Source organism: Chanodichthys erythropterus, chromosome 3 (genome assembly GCF_024489055.1).
Source record: "Chanodichthys erythropterus isolate Z2021 chromosome 3, ASM2448905v1, whole genome shotgun sequence".
In the NCBI taxonomy this organism is placed as follows: domain Eukaryota; kingdom Metazoa; phylum Chordata; class Actinopteri; order Cypriniformes; family Xenocyprididae; genus Chanodichthys; species Chanodichthys erythropterus.
Genome location: NC_090223.1, coordinates 52,844,572 through 52,870,282, shown reverse-complemented (window position 1 = coordinate 52,870,282; position 25,711 = coordinate 52,844,572). Strand labels below are relative to the sequence as shown.

The following is a 25,711-nucleotide window of genomic DNA, read 5'->3' as shown; positions in this document are numbered from 1 at the left end:
AATACCCCCTTTCAGGTATTATGAAGTAACCCAGAGAATGTGAGGAGATGGGGTGGTGGAGGGATTCTGGAAACAGTCGAGGATCCTTAGGTGAGTTTGACTGTGATTATTTATAGGCCTGAACTCATGCCAATTGGGTAGATATGTTGATTACAGATTGTTGACAGCTGGTTGAGATGACGTAATGATTGTGTAGCTGAACTACGTTAATAAAACATCATTTTAGTAATCATCATAAATTAGGTATCGTTTGAAAACAAAAATACTCAAAATTCATCTTGTAAAAATCATTTTGAAATTGGACCTCTAATTCTTTAGATTTTGCTCCATATGATAGACAAAGCTTTAACAATGACTAGAGGTGAATTACAGTTTCTCTATGTTTCAAGACATGTGATTGGCTGTTCACTATGATGTCACACTTTCATGTGCACATGCTCCATAAGCTCACAATCAAAGCCTGAGTTGACAGAGAAAGTTGATGATCAGTGTTAAGGTACCAACAAAGCCTGATTGAATTGATGTGGTTTTGTCAACTCTAAACTAATCCTGTAACTCTGAATTTGTTCAACTACCATCATGGTAGGAGCCCCAGGTGTGGGAAATCAATAACCATGTCAGTAACCATGCAAACACAAGCAAAGAATCTAAATATAAAGGACCAAACTAAGCAAAATAAACATGACAGCATGTAACTGCCATTTATTCTACTTAATTTGTCATGTCTTTGAAATTTTCAGGCAAGTACACTCATTGGTCTACAGATACCAACAGTTGCATTGGTCATGAGTTCAAATCTTGCTTGAATGAATATGTTTTAAAATAAACTAAAAAAGAATCTGTTTCTTCTATAGACATGTTTCAGTAGCCTAATGGTGGTCGATTTCACTGCAATGGAGAGCATCCGGATGGATTGATTGTGACACCTGTAAGAGGGACTACTTCCATGCTTAATCATTATACTCAAGGTACTTTGAAAGGTAAAGGGAGTGAAATACCCTCAGTTTTTAGGAACAGGAAGATCAGCAGTCATATCAATATGGTGGGACATGTTTATGTTGCATTGAAGCATTTTAAAAATCAAAACCAGAATCTTGAAGGAGCAAAGAATGGTTAGTGTGAAAACTATTTATTTTTTTTTTTAGAAAAGACACAAAAGCCATGACATTCAGTACTTTTAGTGTTTATTTCTACAATGTTTTTCCAGAGCAATGTTGATTCATGCAAATATTTCTGGAAAACACAACACTTGAAAATTTCTGTTTTTGCTTTTGTCCTTTCAGCAAAAGATTTTCATAATTGTCTTGTATTCTTCATATACAGGGTTACAGGGGAAAGGTTAAAATGTCTTTCAGAGTCACACTGAGCTTCTTCATGAGTTATTGTCTATGAGAGCAAATCAATATGTTATGTACTGCCCCATCACTGTTGGCCTTCAGTCCATGTTCTGCACAGGAAGTATACAAAAACATTATTATTTGCACATTGTCCTTTTTGACCACTGAAACTTTTATCAAGTTATGCAAACTTGTGCTATTTGAAAGTATTACTACACAATATTTGTCACAATTCTAAAAGTAGCACAGATACCAACTTCTCTGTTTTGTTATATCCATGCAAAATGCCCTTTCAAACATTGTCGACACTTTTTTTTTCATTTTAACAACACAAGAAAACAACACATGACCTTCTTTTGCTACCTTTCTTTGAACAAGACTACGAAATCGAACAAATCTCATAATAAAATGTATAAATATAAAAAAAGAAAAGAAGAATTTTTAAATTGCGCAAGACTTGTGTGGAACAGGGTAGTACATTCCACTTTATTGGCATTTTAATACATCTAACTTCAAATTATACCAGGTTTAGCAGCTAGTGACATTTTTAATATGCAATTAATGGCCCAAATAAAAAGATTTTATACAGAAATTCAACTGGACCTTCATTCCCTGGCACAAAGCAGCAGATATTTTAGACATCCCTATCCCATTCGTTATGAAACATAAATATGACATCTTTATTTAACACATCCTTCCTACACCTCAACTGAGTAACAAACTGGATGTTAAAGACAACATGAAGTGGTGTTTGACCCATTTTACACAATAATTTTACTAATAACTGTAAAATGACAATGACAAAAAACAGGATACTTAAAGGATTAGTTCACTTTCAAATTAAAATTGTCCTGATAATTTACTCACCCTCATGTCATCCAAGATGTTCATGTCTTTCTTTCTTCAGTCGAAAAGAAATTAAGGTTTTTGATGAAAACATTCCAGGATTTTTCTCCTTATAGTGGATTTCAATGGAGCCCAAACTGTTGAAGGTCAAAATTACAGTTTACAGCGATCCCAGACGAGAAATAAGGGTCTTATCTAGAGAAACCATCACTCATTTTCTTGCGTGTATTACTGCCCTCAAACTTTAACCTGTGGAGGGCAGTAATACACTTAGCAGTGTCTACACTGCCGGAATTCAAATAGAGAAGAAGAGAGCTAGTTCAAGATGAGCATTTATGGTTAAAACATTTTATTTTTTTTTTTTTTGAAAATTAGCGATGGTTTCTCTAGATAAGACCCTTATTCCTCGTCTGGGATCGTGTAGAACGTGCAATGAAAATGTAATTTTGACCTATCAGGAAATGTTCATTTGAAGGTGAACTAATCCTTTAATGAGAAAAAAAAATGTAGGGAGTCAATTGAATTACTCTGATTGGCTGTTACATTCCAGAATGAAGTCAGGTGGTTGGAGGGGAGGATTTGAAAGTAAGAGGGATTTGTGATGTAATCAAAAAATTAAACCTTTTTAGAGGTGGAAATCTTTGATTTGAATAATGTGCACTGATCTGTGCACAGTAAGACCGAAAATGTATATTAAGAAAGTAAATAGGGTAAATTTTGACTTCATGTTGACTTTTCAATATTACACAGTGAATGGTATACCTGAGAAATCCTTCACTCGGTAAGCACACGTATGTCAACAAGACATCTATGAAAGACAACATCATCTGGAAAGCATAACATTCTTTTAGAGCATTGCGTTTCGAGTACAAACACCTGATAAACATCTTGAAAAGAGCAAATTCATATATAATAATGTAAAACGTTCTAACGTCCGATGGGAACTTCTCCACGACACTGCAAGGGATCTTAAACTGACATCTAGAGGAAATCAAAAAGACGTTTCAGTGAAATACGTGTGCTATCAAGGCTCCATCCGTGATGCTCAGAGAGAACGCAAAAAAGAGGAAATGTTTATAATGTTGTATTGTACTGTTCTTACGTTGTATGAACTATATTTCAACACACAAGGGCTGAATGGTTTTTGAACTGTGCTTCTGGGAGCCGTCATGTCTAAATCGCTCTTGTTTAGTGGAGCACACACAGCCCTGTCTCTGAATGCAAGATTTGTACAACTATTTTGGTGACGCAGGGCCAAGTGCTGCATGCCTAGATAGAGAGGAATTATATGGATTGCATCTATGCGTTACTCTAAAGAGAGTTCTTGCACCTAACTTTCAAACCTCCCTAACAGTCTTCTGCAATTAAATGACTTTTTCTTGCCAGTTTTGGTTTCATAGTGAGCAAAAACTGAGAACTGACAGTGCAGTTTCTCTGCAAATTATAATTAAACACTGTAATGCTACAGTATTAAATAAATAACAAAAAGGTCAAGACCTAAATTAATAATACAACACACTTATAAAGTAATCAATAAGCTTCCAAAGTTATATCCACTGACCACAGGGATACACAAGCACGAAACAATACCAACACAGCTCCTACTGTGCTTCTAAAACCACGTTAAATCTCCACGTGAAATGTTTTTGCGTTTTTTTTCATGTTCTAAATCAAAGTTTTTAAAAAAACTCACGCATTTCAATTTTTTTTTTTTGCCAAAAAATCAACATATTGCTTCATATTTTCATAGAAGAGGTTTTTTTTTCCCTATTCTTCTAAAGTTTCCAACTTCATTTTGGTCTAATTATACGTGGAAAACATGGTTGATACACAATCGGCAGGCTTTGGCGATTGTCTTACACATTCCCTCAGAGATACTCGTCATCAGGAACAGTTTCACGCTGTCAACTCGACTTGGGATGCTCTTGGAGCACTTGTGCGTCAGCTACCAACTTTTCCTATGATGCTTTACGAGGACTTGAGTCCTTATTGTCATCTAGTGATCCCAAGTATGTGTGCAAGGTAGGTTAATGCCAGTGAGCTCTCTATACACATATTTCAATTGGTGTCGTGACCAGGATGCGACCATTGTTGCCGTTGTTGTCACGAGAAACGCGCTCATAGCCACCATTAGAGGAAGCAGGGCTGTTGGTGGAGGTAGAGGAGTAGTGCGCCGCCACCGGCTCCATGACGATGCCTCCTTTAGCTACCCCACACACAGGCGACAAGCTCTGTTGCTTCAAACGGTCCACCAACTCATCTTCTTCTGAGGAAGAAGAGCTAAGCTCAGCCTGATGGGCATTCATCATTGAGCCACCATTGCAGTTACCACCTGAGGCATGGGTCGTATTGCCGTTCTCCGTGTCGAGCATCCAGCAGTGATTGAAGTAGCTAAAGACCTCTTTGACGGAGCATCGGCGGTCCTGCTCGATGGACAGTAGACAGCGGAACATGCGGAGCGCCTCGTCAGTGAAACGCCGCCACTGCGAAGGCACTGCGCTGGTCCGCCTCCGCCGCTGCTGCCAGCGCACAAACTCCTCGTAGAAGGCGTCGGACGGCAGTGCTTTTTCCCAGGGGAAATTCCCGGTGAGCATGCAGAACAGAAGCACACCAAAGGCCCACACATCAGTGCTGTAGTCCACGCACAGACCCTCCTGCCGGCCGGGGTCGCACAGTTCTGGTGCCGTGTACGGGATAGTTCCGCTCACTCGCTTCACTGGAGAGCCGGCACGCCGTGTCATGCCAAAGTCTGACAGTTTCACCTTCCGGCAATCCTTGTCAAAGATGAGGACATTCTCCGGCTTTATGTCACGATGCACCAGCTTCTTGCAGTGCAGGTAATCTAGTGCAATCGCCACCTGGTGCACACACCGCTTGGCAACGTTCTCCGGCAGTCCAACCTACGCCCAGGAGAGAATACGGAATTAGACGCTATGGAGAAACACCATGTGGTTACATAATGGATATTATCATAATTCTCACAGACTGGCAAATCTGGAGCATAGTGCTGAAGACTTTTTGTAATGCAGCAACAAGTTTGCAGGGAACACAAAGTCCTCATTTAACAGCCAACAAAGGCACTGTTGCCAAATGCGTTCAATGGTAAGTACCAGAATACTGTTCAAAAAGTAGCTAAATGTCACTAGATACACTCATTTACATATTAGTGACGACATCATTCCATCGCATTTGCATTCTTTCTAGTGTCAGTCCTTTACATTTGTTTACTTCTCTCCTACTCTCTGTGTCTCCTACTTAATACAGCCTAACCCCCTATAAAATTGGTTCTCAATTACATATTTCTCTGTTTATATTGTCAGACAATGGAAGGAGAGGGGTGTGCTGCTACTTTTTAAGTATTTACTTGGAGGATCATTACTTGGAGCCTTTACATGGAGAATATAGTTTTCAATTTAGCATAATATACATTAAGAAATGAAAAATATCTTCACAGAACCAAAATCATTTTAATGCTTCCATTTAGGACAATTCATTTAGCATGCAATAGGAATGTGTCTATTAGTAGAGATTCAAGAGAGGCAAAGAAGTTCTGGTTATCTCACCTGCGGAGGAATGATGTCAAAGAGATCGCCTGCCAGCGCATACTCTTGAGCGAAGATGTAGTATTCATCAGTTTCGAAGGCGATGCCAAACATGTTGATGATGAAAGGACAAGGTGACAGGTAAAGAGAGATGCTGTACTCGCGAAGGAAACTCTTCAGCTTAGTGGTTTTCTTCCGCAAGAATTTCAGAGCCATTTTCGTGCCTGGAGGGAAGGAAGAGAGGTAGAGGTTAACATTGCTTAGCTTTATTTCACTGCTGACACAAAGCTAATGGCCTACTTGCAAAATTTGAATGTGCTCTTTTGAAATGTCACGCCGAGACAATGTCAAGGTCATGTATTAATATGGGAAATAATTTACCAAGGGAACAGCTTTCTTTGACTATAAATTCTAAAGAAAGTTTGAAAGGATTTGAAAAGAATACCTGAAGCAAAAAACACTAACATGAATATATTTTCTGTTGATTAATTCTGCTCTAACTTTTTTTGCTCATGAAGCCATGTAAGTAAGAATGCAAGCACGTCCAGCTACGCAAGTTTGATTAATTGCATTGTTCAACTGCAGTAAACATTGTATTATGTAGGGGCACCAGTAAATTTTACCTTGCAGTAAAAACTTTTTCATTGCATGAATGCATTAAATGACTTCCACTAGTAGAATGAGAAGGGTGGTTTCAGCCTCAGACCTGATAAAATTGAAGGGTTTGTTTTCGGAACCTGACCTGTTTTTTCCCTTAGTTTGGTTCATTTAGGCATATATGAAAAAAGCAGTCTCACTAGGATCCACCACAAAACAATCGGTCAAAGATTGCCTGAACGAGGTGGTCTTGGACGCTTGAAAATGATCTCCGGAGCGGTTCGCTTGTAGTGAGAAAGCAATCCAACCTAATGGATAAACTAACTAGGTGGTTTGAAGCTCCAAACTGGCCCCATGTCTGGTCAGACAAACATATTTTAGAACAACTCTCCGAGACACATGAAAATACCAAAATTTACAAGGTGTTTAGCGAGTGTCTCTAAGAGATGGGCTTTAATCATCTGATTTAATCCTGACAGATGACCGCTATGAGCAGAATCAGGTGTTTTCTGACCAATGAGGGGAAAGTTTACTCACAAATGACTTGTATTAACAAACTTGGGTCCATTTAGAAATATTGCCTTGTGAAAGCAAACTAAACCAAGTAAAAATTGCTACAAATTTAATCCCCATTTTGGAACACACCAAACAATCTACAGATCTGAAAACACTGTTAGATATCCACATGCAGAACTGTGTATTCCACTTTGTTTCCTGTCAATGAAATGATCCGTAATTATTATTTTTAGATTGTGTAGTTCTGATTACAAAATCTACACATTTCCACCAATTTCTCCAGTGTTTACAGAAACTGTCGTGCTATATTTTGAATGAGTATTGTTTTCTGCCATTCAATTTTTGAGGCATATTTCAGATTTACTCACCACTAAATGGGACAAACTACGATTGTCAGTCACATAGTCAACATCTTGAACAAAAAGATTTTGCTTGAGATTCACTATTGAAGTCCTTTGCATAACACTGCAGAGGGCTAGCAGCTGCTAAGCACTTAAAAGGAAGGTCAAATGGCAAGAGGAACCCCCGCCCCCAACTTTGTTATTACATAACACAACAGACAGCAGAAGCTTCCTGTGTATACAAGATAAAGGCCTTCACAAAGGACTTTCATTATAAGCAGATGACAGATGCACCTGCTCAGGCAGATGACAGACAATAGAGGCTTTCACACTGGAGCAACCTGTTCATAGTTCCTATAACTATTAGTGTAAGTAGGCTACGCAGTGTTTAGTGTGTTCGCACCATAGGAACTGTGAACAAATTTAGTTCTAGTTCTTTTGGAGGAAATAAATTAGCTCCTACTTCAGAGTAGGCTCTAATCAACAAAATAGGAATTACCAGGAAAAAACAGGAAATTTGCCCTAAGGGGAACATTTAGTTCCTTGAGAACCACCCTGGTGGCTAGTTCCTATAACTAAGTTCCAATAACTACCCAACTACCTACAGTACTTCACAGAAAATGCAATCTCAACCTTATATTATCTGTGCAAATAAAGATTTCAATTCTCTTCTCTTTGTCGACATATTTACTATATATAAACCTAAGGGCTTTCAGCCTTTACTTACTTTCAGCAATATTTTAATCCATTTTAATGGAAGGGAAAACTATACATTTAAAACAAAGAACTGTTTTTAACATTCTTCAGATTATTGCACCACTGTTTAACATAAAGGTGTGTAGTGCTAGTACCATCAATGAGGTGATATTCATTAGACATCACTTATAAAACCAGAAATTATGATCATTAAGTAGCCATCATCTTATCACATTTTCTCTGGCTTTTCTTGCCCATAACAAACACAGTTACAGCAGCCAGAGAAAACTTTCATTAAAAAAAATCAGAGACAAACTGCTCAACTAAAGGAAACACTGACCACCATAACGGTGACTAAACAACTTTAAATTATTCTTGCCTTTCTCTTTTCTTTAGTGATTCTGCTTGTTATCATCAGGTGTCTTCAATAATGTTCAATCATCACTCAATTAATTACATAATTATCGCTTCAGTGTTACTTTTAACACTCTGCTGGTGGTTCCCATATAAACACAGAGCAGTGTTCATTTAACACCAGGGATTTTGTTATGAGAATATTTTTGGAATACAAAACATTTACTTACAGTCTGAGAATTACCAAAACAAATCATGAAACTGTCAAGATCAGAGGAGTGGTTAAAGCGAACTACAAATAGAAAATGGCAAATACAAATTTAGTTCACTCATTTAGTGATATTCCGGCTGGTAAACACACATCCCCTGAAGAACTTTCCATGTTATAGATGCAATATCTGTCAGGAATTTTTTTTAACAGCAGATTTCCTGAGTTGTAAATGTTATGACAGCACACGGGACGAGTTCTGCTGAGACCAGTGGGATTATGGATTCCTGGAACTCCCCCCACAATGCACTGCATCATCCATCCTCTAAGTATGGCCCGTACTGCATGTGAATAATAAATGAGGTGAGACTGATGGGGGTTTTGGATGCTAACAGATGGTGTGTTTTGCATCGCTTTGAAACCTGGAGGATGCACAAGCCAAACCAGGGGGCACATTATAGGCTGGAGAGCAGTAATATCCTTCTAAAAAAAGGAAAGGTAAACATGATGTCTTGATCAGAACATGTAGACATCCTGAAAGAGCCTGAATCTGTAGCTGGGAGGAGGTGCTTATTTTTTAAGCTATGCCTTTGTGATGGTCACCATCATACCATATGTTTTGGTCATTGGTTCTCTACGATTTGGTTGCTGATGTTCCAACAAGGCTTCCTGATTAGCTTAACCAGCAAGACTTCCTTGGTCATTAAGCAACTCCAAAAAAAACATGTCGGTTGACTAGCTTCACTAGCTACATTTCTTACAAAGAACAGCAAGTGGACATACTGTAATTGAAAGACTTTTCATTTTTGTTAGCGGTGTGTGCCACATAAGTACTAGTGGCAGCTGTTTACAACTGTAGAAAAAAAAAAAAACCATGATGCTACATAAAGAACGATACTTGCATTTGTCTGCTGAACCATACTGGAGTTCATATGAACTGTATGCCAGACCATCTATTCACTCATTTCATGCACTAGTCAAACGAACTAAACATCCATGTCAGATGGACAGGTGTCCACTCCAAAAGCTCTTGTGTGAAAGTGTATGTAATAGCTGTGAGCCGCAGTAACCGTTTGATCAACAGCATCTTGAAAATATGACAGATGACTGATAAATAATGCATGATTTCACAGGACGGAGAGAAATGTGTGCCTGTGTGTGTTTGTAAGAGTAGGTGGGTTTCATTTTTGTGTACAAACATTCTTTGTCAGTTTGAATGGGAAAATTTCCCATAGGAAAGAAAAACCAAAAATGAGATCCCTTTCATATCTCAATTGTTTGTCCTCGACATCAGTTAATATTAAACGGAGAGCAAATTAAGTCTTTTTCTCTAAATCATCTTCTAAATCTGCAGAAGACTCAGTAGCATATGAGTTGTATGGACTGCTTTTTACGGAGCTAGTCATTATATGCCTTCATAAACTTTCATTACTTGCAGTCTTTAAAATGGCATGCACTGTTTACAGGTACTAGATAAGAAGTAATTTTAAAAACCTTTATCATGGAGTTCTGGTCTACTGAAAGTGTTTTAGGAAGATGTTTCGTCTGAACGGCTGGCATGTTGTTGAAAAGCCAGTGTAGCTTTCTAGTAATCCTGAAGACCTTGATTAGCTTGTTCAGGTGGGATTGATCAGCGTTGGAGCTAAACTCTGCAGGAAAGTGGATCTCGAGGGTCAGAGTTCCCAAGCCCTGGTCTATAGCATCCATGCTCTCCATCCCCTTCAACCTACCTCTGATCTTGTGGATGACCAGGTCCACCTTGCCATAGGTGCCCTTGCCAAGCTCCCTGATGACCTCATAGTATTTATTAAAGTCCAGCTTCTCCAGGTTCTCAGCAGTGATGAGCTGCAGCTCTTCCAGGATGTCAACAGAGGAACGGGACATGTGGGGTGAGGAGCTCATTATTCCAGAGACAGAGCGGCCAGTTACCACGACAACGGGATGATTTAGAAATCTAAAGGTAGGAGAAGGAAAAAAAAAGAGAGGAGATATACATGATAAAATACCATAAAATAACTATTTCCACACCTAGGGCAGCTGAACATGATTGCATTGGACACACACTTTATCAGCAACATCAAAGTTACAGAGATTGTTGGGATTGTTAGGCAATGCAAACAATGCCTTATATAACCTCATGCATCGTACAGTTCACTGATCTTCTTTCTGTTCTATGGAGGCCCTTTGATGTGCACAACATCACAGGCTGTATTTCAATTGAGAACGCATGAGAGGAACCGTGTAGAACAAAAGATCAGAGCGTACAGAACCAGACCGATCCCCTTTGTAATGCTAAAATCACATAGTCCCATAGGGCTATTTACTTCCGCACCACGAAACCCTCTCCGAAAGGTGTTAGAGGACAAACTGGCCAGTTGCATAATACCATTTCATATTGTTTCAGCTAACATGCACTATACCGGTTAAACAAATGAGAACTATAAGAAAAGAACATCATTCATAAAGTAAGTGCAATGTATGTCATTACCAACACCATTTGTGATTGTGAACATATCCAATCATACTGAAGCTATTGTATGCTACTACTTTTGTATGCAAAAGTTTGACCAATGGCAAATATGATGCTCATATGTGTAATATAATTTAATAATAGAAATTATATTTAATAAACTTTATTTCAAGGTGTCCTTGTTCCAGTGTAATTATAGAGTTAAGTACTGACAACGTGTACTTACTGTAGGGTTAAGGTTTGGTTGTTTATAAAAATTTGATTGCATAATTTATTGTTATTTCTATAGTATGTACATTTAACATGTAACAAGGACCAACAAAAAAATTAAAAGCAATTTAATTTAGTAAATGCACACTATCAAAGATGGAAGCAAAAATGTTAAAATTACATAAAAAAATATTTTATACAGTGTTTACTCTAAATTCACCATAACATTAATAAAAAACCGAAAATGTGCATTATGATCGCTTCTGTTAATCCACCACATGGGCACATTCATCTTGCGGTAATCTTAAAATGGCCAAGAATTGGCCACACATACTTGCAAAATGTAGTATTGCCTGCGATTTTTTTTTTTCTCTAAACATCTGTTGTTTTATGTGGGAAAACAATATAAAGGCATTATGAATGCTGTGAAACACAAAATTAGAATGTCATGAGAAATTAGATTTCATAATGCTCAATGGAATTTCCATTAATATAACAGACTGTCTGATGAGATTTCTGAATGAATTTGCAGTCCTGATGGCACATTGGTCCTGCCAGTGCTCATTAATAGAGAAGAATGTGTTGAATGAGACGAGATGACAGCACTTCCTGTTCACTGACACCATCTGTAGAAATGTGAAAGTGTGTGTGAGAGAGAGAGAGAGAGAGGGGGGGGGGGGTATATGGAGCTGTGGGGGAAGTTTTTATTTATTTCTTTTATTTTTGGCTACTCATCAAACACTTTAAACCCCATGCACAAATCTAGTTCTAATTCCCATCTCACGGATTGAAGACTCGCAAATAAGATGAAAGGGGGACTGTGTCAGGTAATAAGAAAGTCTTGATCTGATAGGCAACATTCACACAGCAGAATGTGAACAGAGTGCCACATTCAGTTCTGTTCATGCACCATTGACTTACAAAAGAAAGTAAAAACCACATCATAGCTGAATTTTAAGTATGTTTGGTTGACACGTGCTGTATGAGCCATTCTCCAAAGGGAAAGCATGAAAGGAAAAAAATCCAAGATGATGCAAGTAACAGGAGTGTCCAAAAATGCTTACAAGTTTAGTTTACTAGAGAGTTTCTATAGGGCTGCTAGACTGGTTGCTAAGGTGTTGCTATGCAGCCAAAATGTTCTGGGAGTTGCACACCTGTTACAGAAACCTTCAGTGACAGCAGCTCAGACAAACACTCATGACACTACTCCCAAGAGCCTCAACTCACATATACACAAACACACAACTAGATACAGATGATAGATAGATAGATAAATGTGTAGATAAATGTGTTCAATAACAGTATAATGAGCAGTGACTGGATGTCCTTTTCAAAGCAAGTCTTTCCAGTGGACAGAGACATCAGCCCACACAGTTTCTCATCTCTTGAGTAAATGTGCCATGTTGTAGCACAGCTTGCCAATGTGCTGAGCCTGGTGCTTTGTTGACCTGTTCCTTATCTTGTGCTCACTGTTTATTTCTCTGGCTCTCCTCCTCCAGCTTCTACAGAAAAAGCAATACTGAAAGAGATGAAGCAGCTGCCAAAATCCTGTGCTTAGCAATTTAAAGGTAATCATCATTACAAATAGCTTAATCAATGCTGTATGTGCTCTTACGGCCACTCTGACTGTAAATATTTATGTAATTCCTATAGAGGTGAGCACTATTTCTGTACAGTGTGCATAGAAGTAGTAAGCTGTACAACTACAACCTGTAGCCATTGGCAATTGTGTTAAAATAAAGAAGGTTTATCTCTATTACTATTGCTGATATTTAGGATTAAGGAGTCAAGCAACCCCTTAAAATAATTATTAAACTTCAGTGCATTACTCGGACATGAATGAAGGCTCTGATCATGTAGCTTGTTGCTGCTAGTTTTCAAAGAGTTCTGTCTTGAGATTTTGCCTTGGCAGACATAAAATGGCTGAAAAAATCCTATGGACTTATACTAAAGGAGGGACCGGAGCCATATCTACAGCCTTGGGGGTGAAATATTTTTGACTTGGGCACTCAAATGGCCATTTATTAAAACTGTATTATCTGCAAGTACCGTTTTTAAAAATATGCTAGATTCACCACAAGTGCACACTAAAAGTAATAGTTTGCTCCCTAGTGCGGGTACTCCTGGTGTTTGTATTTGTGCAGTGCCTTTCTCACCAATTTACAGTAGAACATGAGAAACCTGTACAGATGTTGACAGAAAATGCTCAGCGGACTGAGTCTGTTTATCAGCTTGTAAGACTGTGCATTTTATTTACTCTGTTCCCATGGTAATCCAATAGCAGACAGATAAACCATCAGTGGCAACTGAAAATGGTGTTAGGACCTTGTGTACTTTCAGAAAACCTATTGCCATCAGTCTTTGTAATGAAGAAGATTTCTCTTGCACTGAAAACAGAACTAGACAAGGTTCAAAACAAGATTGAAATTGCCATTGGAGTTATGGAGTAATCAGTGTATGGAGGCTAGATATATAAGCCTGTCGAATGGTTTTGCAGCACAAATCCCTCCACCATTAATCACAATGCCAAGCACGTAGCGGGTCCGCAGAGGAAATGAATATCTGGAATATCCAGAGAATCCTCAATATACACACCATATTCACTGGATGCCATTGAGCAACTATTGATTTTTCCAAAACCTTTTTGTGTCCAACAGAAGAAAGAAAGTCCTACAGGTTTGGATCTGCATGAGGGTGAGTAAATAACAAAATTTAAACTTTTGAATGAATAATCCTTTTAAATTGGTTGCTTCGAACTTCCTACTGCATTTTGCAGGTTGCATTGTGCACCTCCGATATCTTATCAACCATTTTGTTGTTTGGCTTCTAGTCCAACGCTTTGCAATTGCACAGCCAACTGCAGTTGACTCAAACTTACGGTATGTTTATACGACAACGATGTACTAAAAGCAGAAAATGTTTTCCATTGTATTTTCGTGTACAGACAACAACATTCAAATAGATCTGCAAAAAAAAGACTAAAAACACTGTATTATGCTGCCAGGCCAGTAGATGGCGATGTCACCTTATGACTTTAAAAAAAAAAAAAACACTACACAATAACAGTATCGTTTTCAAAAACATGCACTTTGAAACCCATTTTCAGAAGTTTACAATTTCATGTCCCCAAAGTGCCATTGTTGTGTAAACGAAAAGCCAAAACGCATAAAACGTTTTCGGTTTTTAGCTGAAAATGGTGTCGTGTAAATAGCCCCGTAGTTCCTGGAGGGAAACATAAACATCTAAACCTCTGTTAATTCTTAATTAATAATAATAATAAAACCTTAAAAATAATTTATTTGGTTGAATAAAGAAAATTATTTAGGTTAAATAAACATTTTGGTACTGAAAACCTAAAGTAAGTTCACCTTACTTTCATGAAGATATTTCAACTAAACTTTATAAGTTCAAATGACTAAATTTGTCAAGTCAATGTTCGAAGTTAATACCACTTCACAGAGTCAGTGCAAAGAAATTAACCCAAAAAAGTAAAGTTGATTAGCTGGATCAGGTATGTTTAATTAGGGTTGGAGATAAAAGGGGAACTGAGTTTTAGAGAAAGCCCCATAAGCCCTGTTAGTGCTGGTCTGTTTGCTGGTTCTGTTCACTCACACACACACACACACACACACACACACACACACACACACACACACACACACACACACACACACACACACACAATGCTCACGGTGCTCTGAACATTTCATGTTCACGCTTGGAGAAAGATCAGCAGAGACACTTAGGGCTCGAGGCTTGGTCCTACACTTCTCTCTGCTGCTTTCACAGTGAGCACGAGTCAACATGCAATCAAAATGACCATATTTATTGACTTTTTTAATGCATGTTCCTTGTGTTATTGTGCACGGTTTAACATTTGTCTTGATAATCTTCCTTTTAGCTGACACACAAATGGCCTCTCACTTTTTCACCCCCCACCCTCCAGCCACCTGCCTCTATTCGGCTTTAACAGCCACTTTAAATTATCCGTTCAATTCCCGGAGGATAAAATCAAATTTTAAGATTAAATAAATATCATTATATTTTTGTTTCAATATACGGTTTCATTTAGTAAACAGGGCTGAAAATGGTATTTTCTGTGTGCATGAAAGGTCATTTCTGTAGCAGTTCGTATGATAAATATACATATTTCAAACACTGCAGGATGCCTGAACAAGGTTTCTTGATTAAAATGTTGTAATTACATTTTAATACATTTCATGTTCCATTAAATGCCAGCAGTTTCAAGCAACAGCACTGTTTCTTTGCAAACATCATAGAATGAAAGAATGTGCCAGTCAGTTTAAACATTAAGACTAGACTCTTTAACAAAATCTTGGATATCAGATCTTGGAATACAAATAATGGAGCTCATCTAGACAAAGGACACAGCTGTGTGTGTCTGAATGCTCATATCTAGTGACAGTCTCATGTATTGGCCAGTATTTTGGGCATTTTCAGCTTATCGCATCTGCCGAAAAACTCTTTATTGAAATTTTTACAGAATATTTACTCAGTATTTGCATTTTTGTTTTATATATATATGTGAACAAATACGCAAATAGTCAATAGTAAAAATATCAATGTCAAATCTCAAATAAAAAATTGTGTCTGTCATGTTTTAACCCTATATTACTCTAAATTTGTTGTCATCTGGCCAGCAAAATCCTGTCCGAACAATACCTGTTACAAACAGGACATTCAGTTTCATACACTTTACCCCTTTGGGTTTGTGTGAGTGTGCAAGTGGCTGTTCATGCATGGCTATCCATGCAAACAATAAATAAATGAATAACCGTTTCTATTTAGCACGTAACTGACATCTATTAATGACAGTCTGCTTCAATGACATGCCTTCACTTCACTGAGGTTATACCCGTCTGACAGCAGCTCAAGATGTGTTTTGGCAGCCTATTGTTCTTCAGTGGATTGCTTTCTATGCAGATTACATAGTGATGGGCTCAGCTGCATTGAGACCTTTATGTCAGTAACAAGAAAACAACAAATGGATGCATCTGGCTGTTTGCATGTACTACACAACACCAATAATGTGTTATTATAATACATATAATGCATATAAAGTAATATAGAAGTAAGGCATCTGCATTAACTAAACAGTAGCCTATAGCAGTTCTTACTGGCAAATGACAATGTCAACTAAGAATGACACTGAGCATCACTATACATATCGTATTAATTATATTAATGTTAAATACAATGTTTCCTACCTTTCAAGGAACAAATGATGCGCAAACCCCCGCAGTCATTCCGTTGTGGTCAAAGTTAATTATTAGAACATCAGGAGCAATGTATGTGTCTTTCAGCTGTCCTCTCTGTTATTTTTTTAAAGCCTTGATGTAATATTATTGATTCTTGTGCACATTTCGCTGATGCGTCCGACAGAGCGACTGCTGTTGCCCTATTGTCTCTCCGTTGGTGGTGGATGTCGGTAATGACAGCTCTGTCCCAGCCCACCGCAATATCGACCAATCAGAGAACAGACTGAGAGAGCGCTGCGCAAGGCCATCGCAAAAACAACCGATCAGAGAACAAACCGAGGCAGCGCTGCTCAAGCACGTCTCACTAACCGACCAATCAGAGAAGAAAGCGATGGATCGCTGGAGTCGGTGCATTCTGTCTCCGTACAGATTTCTTTTCGCGTGAGGTACTGCTTAGAGATTCTGAGAAGAGGTAGGACACGGGGAGCTGCAGCCGCACAGATAAAGTCTTTGAGATAATCAGTTCCCGCAGTCGTGAAAAACCTGGAAATATGGTTTTAAAACAGGATGATTTCCAGGCATAGTGGAAAAATCATGGAAAGTCAGGGAAATAGCTTATATTTTACAGAAATAAAATATTTCCTGCCTACTTCTTATGCTGGAAACTTTGAGAATGCAATGTAGCCTATATAAAATTATTTTAAAAAATCAGATGTGGAAACTCTTTACTACCATTTAAAGGTGCCCTAGAATTGAAAATTGAATTTACCTCGGCATAGTTAAATAATTAGTGTTCAGTACATGTAAATGACATAAAGTGGGTCTCAAACTCCATTGTTTCCTCCTTCTTATATAAATCTCATTTGTTTAAAAGACCTCTGAGGAACAGGCGAATATCAACATAACACCGACTGTTACGCAACAGTCGGGAGCATTAATATGTACAACCCCAAATTTTGCAAATGTTCAAGGATTAGACAAGCCAGTATTAACATCTGGATCTGTGCACAGCTGAATCAACAGACTTTATGCAGGTAAGCAAGCAAGGACAACAGCGAAAAATGGCAGATGGAGCAATAATAACTGACATGATCCATGATATCATGATATTTTTACTGATATTTGTAAATTGTCTTTCTAAATGTTTCGTTAGCATGTTGCTAATGTACTGTTAAATGTGGTTAAAGTTACCATCGTTTCTTACTGTATTCACGGAGACAAGAGCCGTTGCTAATTTGATTTTTAAACACTTGCAGTCTGTATAATTCATAAACACAACTTCATTCTTTATAAATCTCTCCAACAGTGTGTAACGTTAGCTTTAGCCATGGAGCACAGCCTCAAACTCATTCAGAATCAAATGTAAACATTCAAATAAATACTATACTTACATGATCTGATATGCTATATGACGAAAACTTTGTAAAGATCCATTTTGAGGGTTATATTAGTTATTTAGTTATTGTTTAATTATATTATATTAACTTTGTTTATGCAATGTATTATAGAGTCGCAAGCTTGGGGGCGGGGAGCACGAGAATTTAAAGGGGACACGCGCTTAAACAGCGCATTTTTAATTATGCCCCAAAATAGCCAGTTAAAAAATGTAATAATAAAAATCTACGGGGTATTTTGAGCTGAAACTTCTCAGACACATTCAGGGGACACCTTAGACTTATATTACATCTTGTGAAAAAGGGTTCTAGGGCACTTTTAAACTAGCCTATATGTCGATGAATTAAAGGGGGACATATATTAATTTGTTGGTTATAATTAGATATCTTTAGTTTGTCTTTATTGACTTTTCAAATTTTCTGTCAAAAAGTAAGCCTAATTTCCCCCAGCCAGGTAAAATGTTACAATAATTTAGATTTTTTTTTTTTTTAAATCCCTGTAAAGATTGGAACCAGTTTAATTTTGGTACAATTTAATTGTCTGTGTGTAATTTATTAAAAGTGGGGATTGTTGGTTTGATATATGTAATATAAGAATAATAATTATTTTATAGCAGATCAGAACTATACACATAATAAATAAAGATAAATATGTAATATGCAACTTGTAGCCTGTTGTAATATACTTAATGTAGGCCCTATGTGTGAATATATTAATAACAGAATACTGTACGTACGCCTGTATATCTGCTTGTGTTCCTATGAAGGCCTGCTGTTCTGTTTATGTGATGGATGTAAAGCAGCTTAAGTCATGCCAAATTACTCTGATTAATCGCTAATGCGCCGTCCACTCACTCAGCTCCTTCATACTCTGCTGTGAACTGATATTAAACCAAGTAAAGTGATCTAGCACTAGGAAGAAAACATGAGGACACCAGAGGCAGAGAAAAGGCTTCAACATCAGAAATCGAATGCGAGTTAGCTAAGTTATTGTTGCTTTGTGCTGGATGGAGATTGATATATCTGAGAACATTTAATTATGTTCTGTGATCAGCCGTATGTGTGAGTGTTGAATAGCTCAGATGAGTGTTTGTGTGTGCACATTATCAACATGCATAGGCAGCTTATGTTGAGCCTCAATATAGTCCATGCAGAGGCATGCATGCTTGACTAAATAGATTATGCAGGACTCAGAGCAAACCCTTGTTGTGAAGCATGAATGCTTTAGATTTTAAACACAGTACTCATATATTTAAGCAATATCACACAAAAGTTCGGTTGTACTGAATATCAGCAGGGATGTGATTTGATTATAGACACAAGATCACAGGGAATACTTCTTTTATCCAGCAGTTCAATAAACAAGAAGTTAATATTGAGTAACTTAAATAATAAAGAAATGGCCAGTTAGTTTGTTTTCAGTTAAACGTTTTTTAAGGTGTCCTTGTTATAGTGTAATTACACAAATAAGTTTTGCGCAATATTAATTAACATGTACTTACTATAGGGTTAGGGTTAGTAATTTATAACTATATGCATAATTTCCTGTTGTTATGTAGCATGTATATTGTGAATTGTATTTCATGTCTTTCACCATTGAAAACAGTTCCAAGAGAAGCCAATGAATTTGTTTTGTGTGTCATCAAATAAACAGACTGATATCAGGTCTGGAACAGCATGAATGTGGACTGGATTTAAAGGTGCTAAAGAGGATCTTTTCGTCGACTGAGAAACCAAAGACTGTTACTGAGTTTTTGAAATGAGCGCATGCGTAAGAACAACCCCCCTCCTTTCGAGGGAACGCCTCCCAAAACTCCTGCACGAGTATTGGAATACAAGTGTTTACCACCGGCATTTGCTGTGTCGTGTTAGTGGATTCATTATGTCGGACTCACCGCAGGTAACTCATAATCTGCAGCTGTTACTCCTGTCTCCTGACAAAAACATCGCATGCAGCGCCTGTGGAGTGTGGAAAGTTACTGGAGCGTGCAGCCGCGCTCGTCTCTCACAAGGAACGTCACGGCAGTGATTGACAAGCCAGAGGGCCAATCATTTACGCGATGATCGCGTAAACGATTGGCTGATGTTTTTAAGGCCCTACCTCGTGCACAGATGATGTATATTAATATTATTCCTTTCAGTGCACCTAATAAATAGTCTTTTATCAGTTAGTAAAGACAGTTTCAAGTAATATTGCAAAAATGTATAAAACAAAACATCCTCTTTAGCACCTTTAAAGACTGGATTGGTCTGAAATGCACAACATCAAACAATCAGAAAGACAGAAACAGTGAAAATTCCAATTCTGGAATGCAGCAAACGTGAGGACCCGTTAATTTGGCTAAATATTTCACTCTAAACATCCAAAACAGGATTGAGATTGTTGGATCATTTTATTGGCTAACTTGATGTTTTCATCCCTTTGCAGACATGAATAGTGTAGATCAGGGGTTCCCAATCCTGTTCCTGGAGATCTACCTTCTTGCAAAGTTCAACTCCAACCCTGATCAAACACACCTGAAGCAGCTAATTAAGATCTCCAGAAGCACTTGATAATTACAGGCAGGTGTGTTGATTAGGGATGGATATGAACTCTGCAGGTAGGTGGATCTCCAGGAACCGGACTGGAAATTTTCATACTGATAACTTAAGCTGCGTTCACGTCACCTCGTATTTACCGGAATCTTGAGATATCAACACGTATATTCGGAGCTGTTCACGTCCTTTTGGTCCTTGGACTGGGAATTATGCGTTTCCATGGCACCACTATCAACGCCTAAATGAATCTACAGCGGTCAGGTGGTACATGTGGGAGCTTTCAGAAAACTCCCAGTTTACAAGCTGTAATTACAAGCCCTACGAGGACATGAACGCTTTTTACAAGCTAGAATCTCGTAACTAAGTTACGAGGCCGCGTGAACGCACCTTAAATCAGATCTTTGCCAGTCTGTACCATATTGTTCCCAGCATTCCCCACAACTCTCACCTGCTCTCTCTATGCCATCAGCACACCTGGTTCCGATCACTGCCTCATAAAGCCTCAACTCAGTCACAAAGCCTCAACTGCAGACACAATTTTCCAGTATACTTACATGAATCCTCACAATCTACTGTTCATACCAACTAGTTCCAGTGACTTCCATTCTGTATCTCATTCATGACTGTTTCCTGTGAGATTTATTCTATATATTCAGACTGTGTTATACTTAGCTGCCTCCTGTGCATCTTTCAAATTCAAAGTTCCTGATAATTTACTCACCCCCATGTCATCCAAGATGTTCATGTCTTTCTTTCTTCAGTTGAAAAGAAATTAAGGTTTTTGAGGAAAACATTCCAGGATTTTTTCTCCATATATTGGACTCCAGCAGGTACCAACGGGTTGAAGGTTTAAATTACAGTTTCAGTGAAGCTTCAAAGCACTTTACACAATCCCAGATGAGGAATAAGAGTCTTATTTAGTGAAACGATCGGTCATTTTCTAAAAAAAAACGCTGCTAGTGTATTACTGCCCTCCACAGGACAAAGTTTGAACTAATTCTTACTTGCACTAGCATATTGCTTATATAATAATCTGCTATACTGTCAATAAACTGTTTTGGGTTCTCACATATACAGTATAATGTAACACTATTTATGTCAAATGTGACCCAACCTGATGGCTTAATTGAGATGGTTGGTTGTTTTTGTTCTGTAGGATCAATCAACTCATTTTTAAATATTCCCAATTTTACATTCACAATTGGGAATTGGCTAGTGACCAAAATATAAGATGGGATGGGGTGGTTTTTAAACTGTATTGAACTGAACTGAAAGGAATTCACATGTATTCTGGACACTAGTTAGCAGTTTTCCGCCACTTTCTGCTCCATCATTATCAAGGCCTATTAAATAATGAAAATTTTAGTACAAATACATGGACATAATTTCAAAGGTTTTAAGATCTGAGAAACATGAATACAGTCAAGTGTGTGCAAACTTTTGACTGGTACTCAACTGTGTCTCTACAAACCCCCAGATTGGGAAGTTATTAGCAAACAAGTTCTGTAATGAAACTCTAGATGGCGCAGGCTGATAGATCCTTAACTCAATCAGCTTGTAATCACATCATTATCTATAGGGAAAACACAAAAGCTTGTCACAAATGCTGATTGGGTCCTGCTGTATCATTAACCAATGAGCTTGCTGCTCAACCTTTAAACTTGGTCAGCATTTGCTTGCAGTGCGCTTTCAGAAACCCTTCACCTTCCCCAGCTCCACCTGTATAGATCTGCTATGGGTAATTCATGTACACTACTATATTGTACAGCAGCAGCATGTCTTACTTGCTCACAGCAGTGTGTCGTGAATGTATTGGCAGTAGCAAGTCCTGTACTTGCAGCAGCAATAACCAACAACAGCAGCAGTGTAGCAGATCTATTCCGCCAAGTCCAAACATATCAACATTGTCATATTTACTCAGAGATTTTTCATGACAAAATCTTGTGTGTGTGTGTGTGATCAATACATTCTCCTGAACAGCACTAAATAAATTCCTTCAAAATCTTTTAATGAGCTCTCCAAGGCTCCACAGATTCACCTGTGTAACAGCAGTAGCCATGGTGAGGCACATTCTTACAGACACACACACATTCACTCTGTTCACAAACGTGTTTTTGGATCACACTCAGTAAATCTCAGCGAATCTCCTGGGCATCAGAGCTCATTTGGTTCTACTGCTTGTAATGAATGATGAAGGTGTCTGCTGTGAAGTCACCTGTTAAATGTCAAACAGCGACATGTCAACGTGCCGTGACACGAATGCTGTGTGCATTTCTACATTGCTCATACGTCTGACAATGTGTTTTTGTGTAATGCTCACATGGAGGGCAAGGTGAGCGCTGTGACTGGATTGCATTTTTCGAAACACTTCAGAATCAATACAGTATTTGCAAAAGCCAGACTGCTCTTTCTTTATTCTCTTTTGACAACATCTCTATTCATCTATTCATCTTCAGTTTATATATATATATATATATATATATATATATATATATATATATATACAAAGGTTTTTGAAAGAAGTCTCTTATCCTCAAAGCTGCATTTATTTAATCACAAATATAGTAAAAACAGTAATATTGTGAAATAGAATTACAATAAAAAACTGTTTTCTATGCAAATATATTGTAAAATGTAATTTATTCCTGTGATCAAAGCTGTATTTTCAGCATCATTACTCCAGTCTTCAGTGTCACATGATCCTTCTGAAATCAGAGAAACATTTCTTATTATTATCAATGTTGAAACAGTTGTGCTGCTTCACATTTTTGTGGTATCCCTGATAAGTACTTTCAGGATTATTTGTTAAACAGAAAGTTCAAAACAACAGCATTTATTTGAAATAGAAAACTTTTACTAAATTGTCTTTGCTATCACTTTTGATCAATTTAGTGTATCCTATATGTTATATACATACACTCTTTAAAAGAAATGTTTTCATTATTGGCATCATTGGTTCGATGAAGACTCTTTAACACACATGGGACCTTTCGAGAACCTGATATTGCTGAGTTCAACATGTTCCTGGGTCAACATTTTTGTTGATCCTGGAACAACCTTCAAATCAACCAATCAGATTTGAGGGACAAGTTTACAGATTATGTCAAGTTTAGGCTTAAAATCATGAATTGGTGCTTCTATATCAGTGTTATTCATCTATCATTTCCCTTTGGTTTTTGGGATAACTTATGGGTTGGGTTAGGTTTAGGGAATAGGGTTAAGATTAAATTTGGGTTAAGATGTTGACTCAGGAACGCATCTAACTCAGCAAAATCAGGACGTGCGAAGCTTTCCATCTCACAAAAGTTCTTTATAATGGAAAAAGGTTCTTCATGCTAAGAAAAAAAATTAAGAACTGTTTACTAGGGTCTTTGAGGAACCCAAAATGGTTCTTATACCAGTTCTGCACAGGCAAACACCACTCTCTATTTTTTAGAAAATGTAAAAATCTAGTTAGTCGTGTGAATTGTTGAGGAGAGGTGCGCTGCTACGTTTATTAGCAATTGGATTAATCGGATGATAAAAATGGGCTAAAAATGCTTACGTGAAGCAGATCAGACCAGAGCCCAGCATAATACAGAAACTTTAAAACTATTTTCTAGACTACTACTATACTATTCTAGAATCTAATTACAAGAGTCAGGAATTTTTAGGAATCCTAAAAAAATGGTCATTAAATAAATTGGTGGCTTTAACTGTCAGTTAAAGTGAGTATGATTTATGTGCTGAATCCTTAGTGTGTGAGTGACTAGCTCTGATGGCACATCCCACAGCATCGCTGTCATCGGTCAGTCGCATGGGTGTAATTCAGCCCCATCAAGGTGTCAGGCCCAGTCTCCAAGAGTGCAGTGCATTCAGAATGAACACTAACTTATGACTGCAATCTTTCAGTTTTGCCATGTGTCATGTTACAATTTCACTACTTCTTCTTCTTGACTAGTTCTTCCCTTCCTAGTGAATGGAAAAAGCTGTCCCTTGGGCTTTCTCTGACTGATGGTGATTTTTTCCTTCCAGTGATGGATCTGATAAAGATAAATGTTACATAATTGTGTCTTGGCACATGAGTGTTTGAACAGTGGAACGGCGCTCTGGAGGGAATCGGACGGCTGATATCTTGGCTGTTTTTTAGTTAGCGGCTGACAGATAGACTGTGACATTGGCAGTCTGTTGTCCATGTGGCTCCCAGCAACAATAGAATCCAAGACTGAAACACGTTGTCCTCCTCGCAGACCCACGGGTTCAATAAACAGTCCCCAAATTACAGCGATTCCCTCTTGGACCAAATCTCGCCGCTCAGGAGCCAAAGAACAATGAGCAATCTCTGTGAACAAGCTACTTCCTCTGAAAACAAGCGCATGATAGCAGTAATGGGCAATTGTGACACCCCACCCACTTAAAGTACAAGGGTCAGCATTTCATCTGAAAAGGTTACTAACTTTCAAGAAGAAATATTTTCCCACTACAGGAATAAAGTAACAGGACCATAATTTTAACTGCAATACATGATGGTGGAACCCCATAGAGGGATTACAAGTGTCTTTTTCAATAGATGTGTTGTGTTTTTAGTTATAAAACAATGATTCCCAATCCTAAATCTTTAGTTTACAGCCCTGCAAAGTAACAGTAAACGTTACCCTTTACCCTTAAGAGCAACATTATCCAAATGCTGTTATTAAGTTTGGAATTCATATACTAGTACATTCTGGTAGAATTTTTTGGTTTCAGTGCATCTTACATTATAAGTTACATACTGAACAACTAAAAAAAACCTTTTTATAACCCATAATATGTTCAAAAACATGTTTTGTGCCAACTCTGTTACATCAGATTTGAATCATTCAGCAGAAGAAAGAAATTCATACAGGTTTGGAAGAACTTGATGGTGAGTAAATGATGACAGAATTTTCATTTTTGGGTGAACTAACCCTTTAGGTTTTTTTTTTTTTAATTATATGATGAATAAAGTTCAAATAAATGTTCAAAAGCACACCATGCATACTTGCTGAAAAAAAAGTGTTAATTTCTTTACACAAAATTATTCTGAAAGAGTAAATATCTAGTTCAATCATGAAATTCTAGATGGCGCAGGTTGATAAGTTCTTTAAGTGCAATCTGCAAGCAGTCACACCATTACTGCATGGCACAAGCTGATTGACCTTTGCTGATCCTATGAGATTGCTAGCTCAACATTTAAATAGTCTGGTTCATTGTTTATTATATATATACTAGTCCTGCAGCGTGCAATAACAGTTCCTCTGAGACCCTCCACCTCCCCCAGCTCCACTTGCCTAAATCTGCTATGAGATTTATGTATGTCTATTTATAACATGACATAATTATTCAGATTGTCACGATTGAATATAGAAACATACTTTTGTTTGAACTATGTGATTCAATACATGGTATGATGTCAGAAAGATCAAACCATTATTGTTAAAGGGAT

The 25,711-nt window shown here is 37.8% G+C and overlaps 1 protein-coding gene across 1 annotated transcript; it reads right to left on the bottom strand.

Moving 5' to 3' along the window:
• Positions 1 to 3,924: 3,924 nt before the first annotated feature.
• On the bottom strand, positions 3,925 to 16,499 carry unm_sa1261 (un-named sa1261). Its single transcript, XM_067377151.1, has 4 exons — positions 16,346 to 16,499; positions 10,168 to 10,391; positions 5,747 to 5,949; positions 3,925 to 5,083 (listed from the first exon to the last, which is right to left on the bottom strand). The coding sequence occupies exons 2-4, from the start codon at positions 10,337 to 10,339 to the stop codon at positions 4,229 to 4,231; spliced, it is 1,230 nt and encodes a 409-aa protein (XP_067233252.1). The 5' UTR covers positions 10,340 to 10,391; positions 16,346 to 16,499; the 3' UTR covers positions 3,925 to 4,228.
• Positions 16,500 to 25,711: the final 9,212 nt, after the last annotated feature.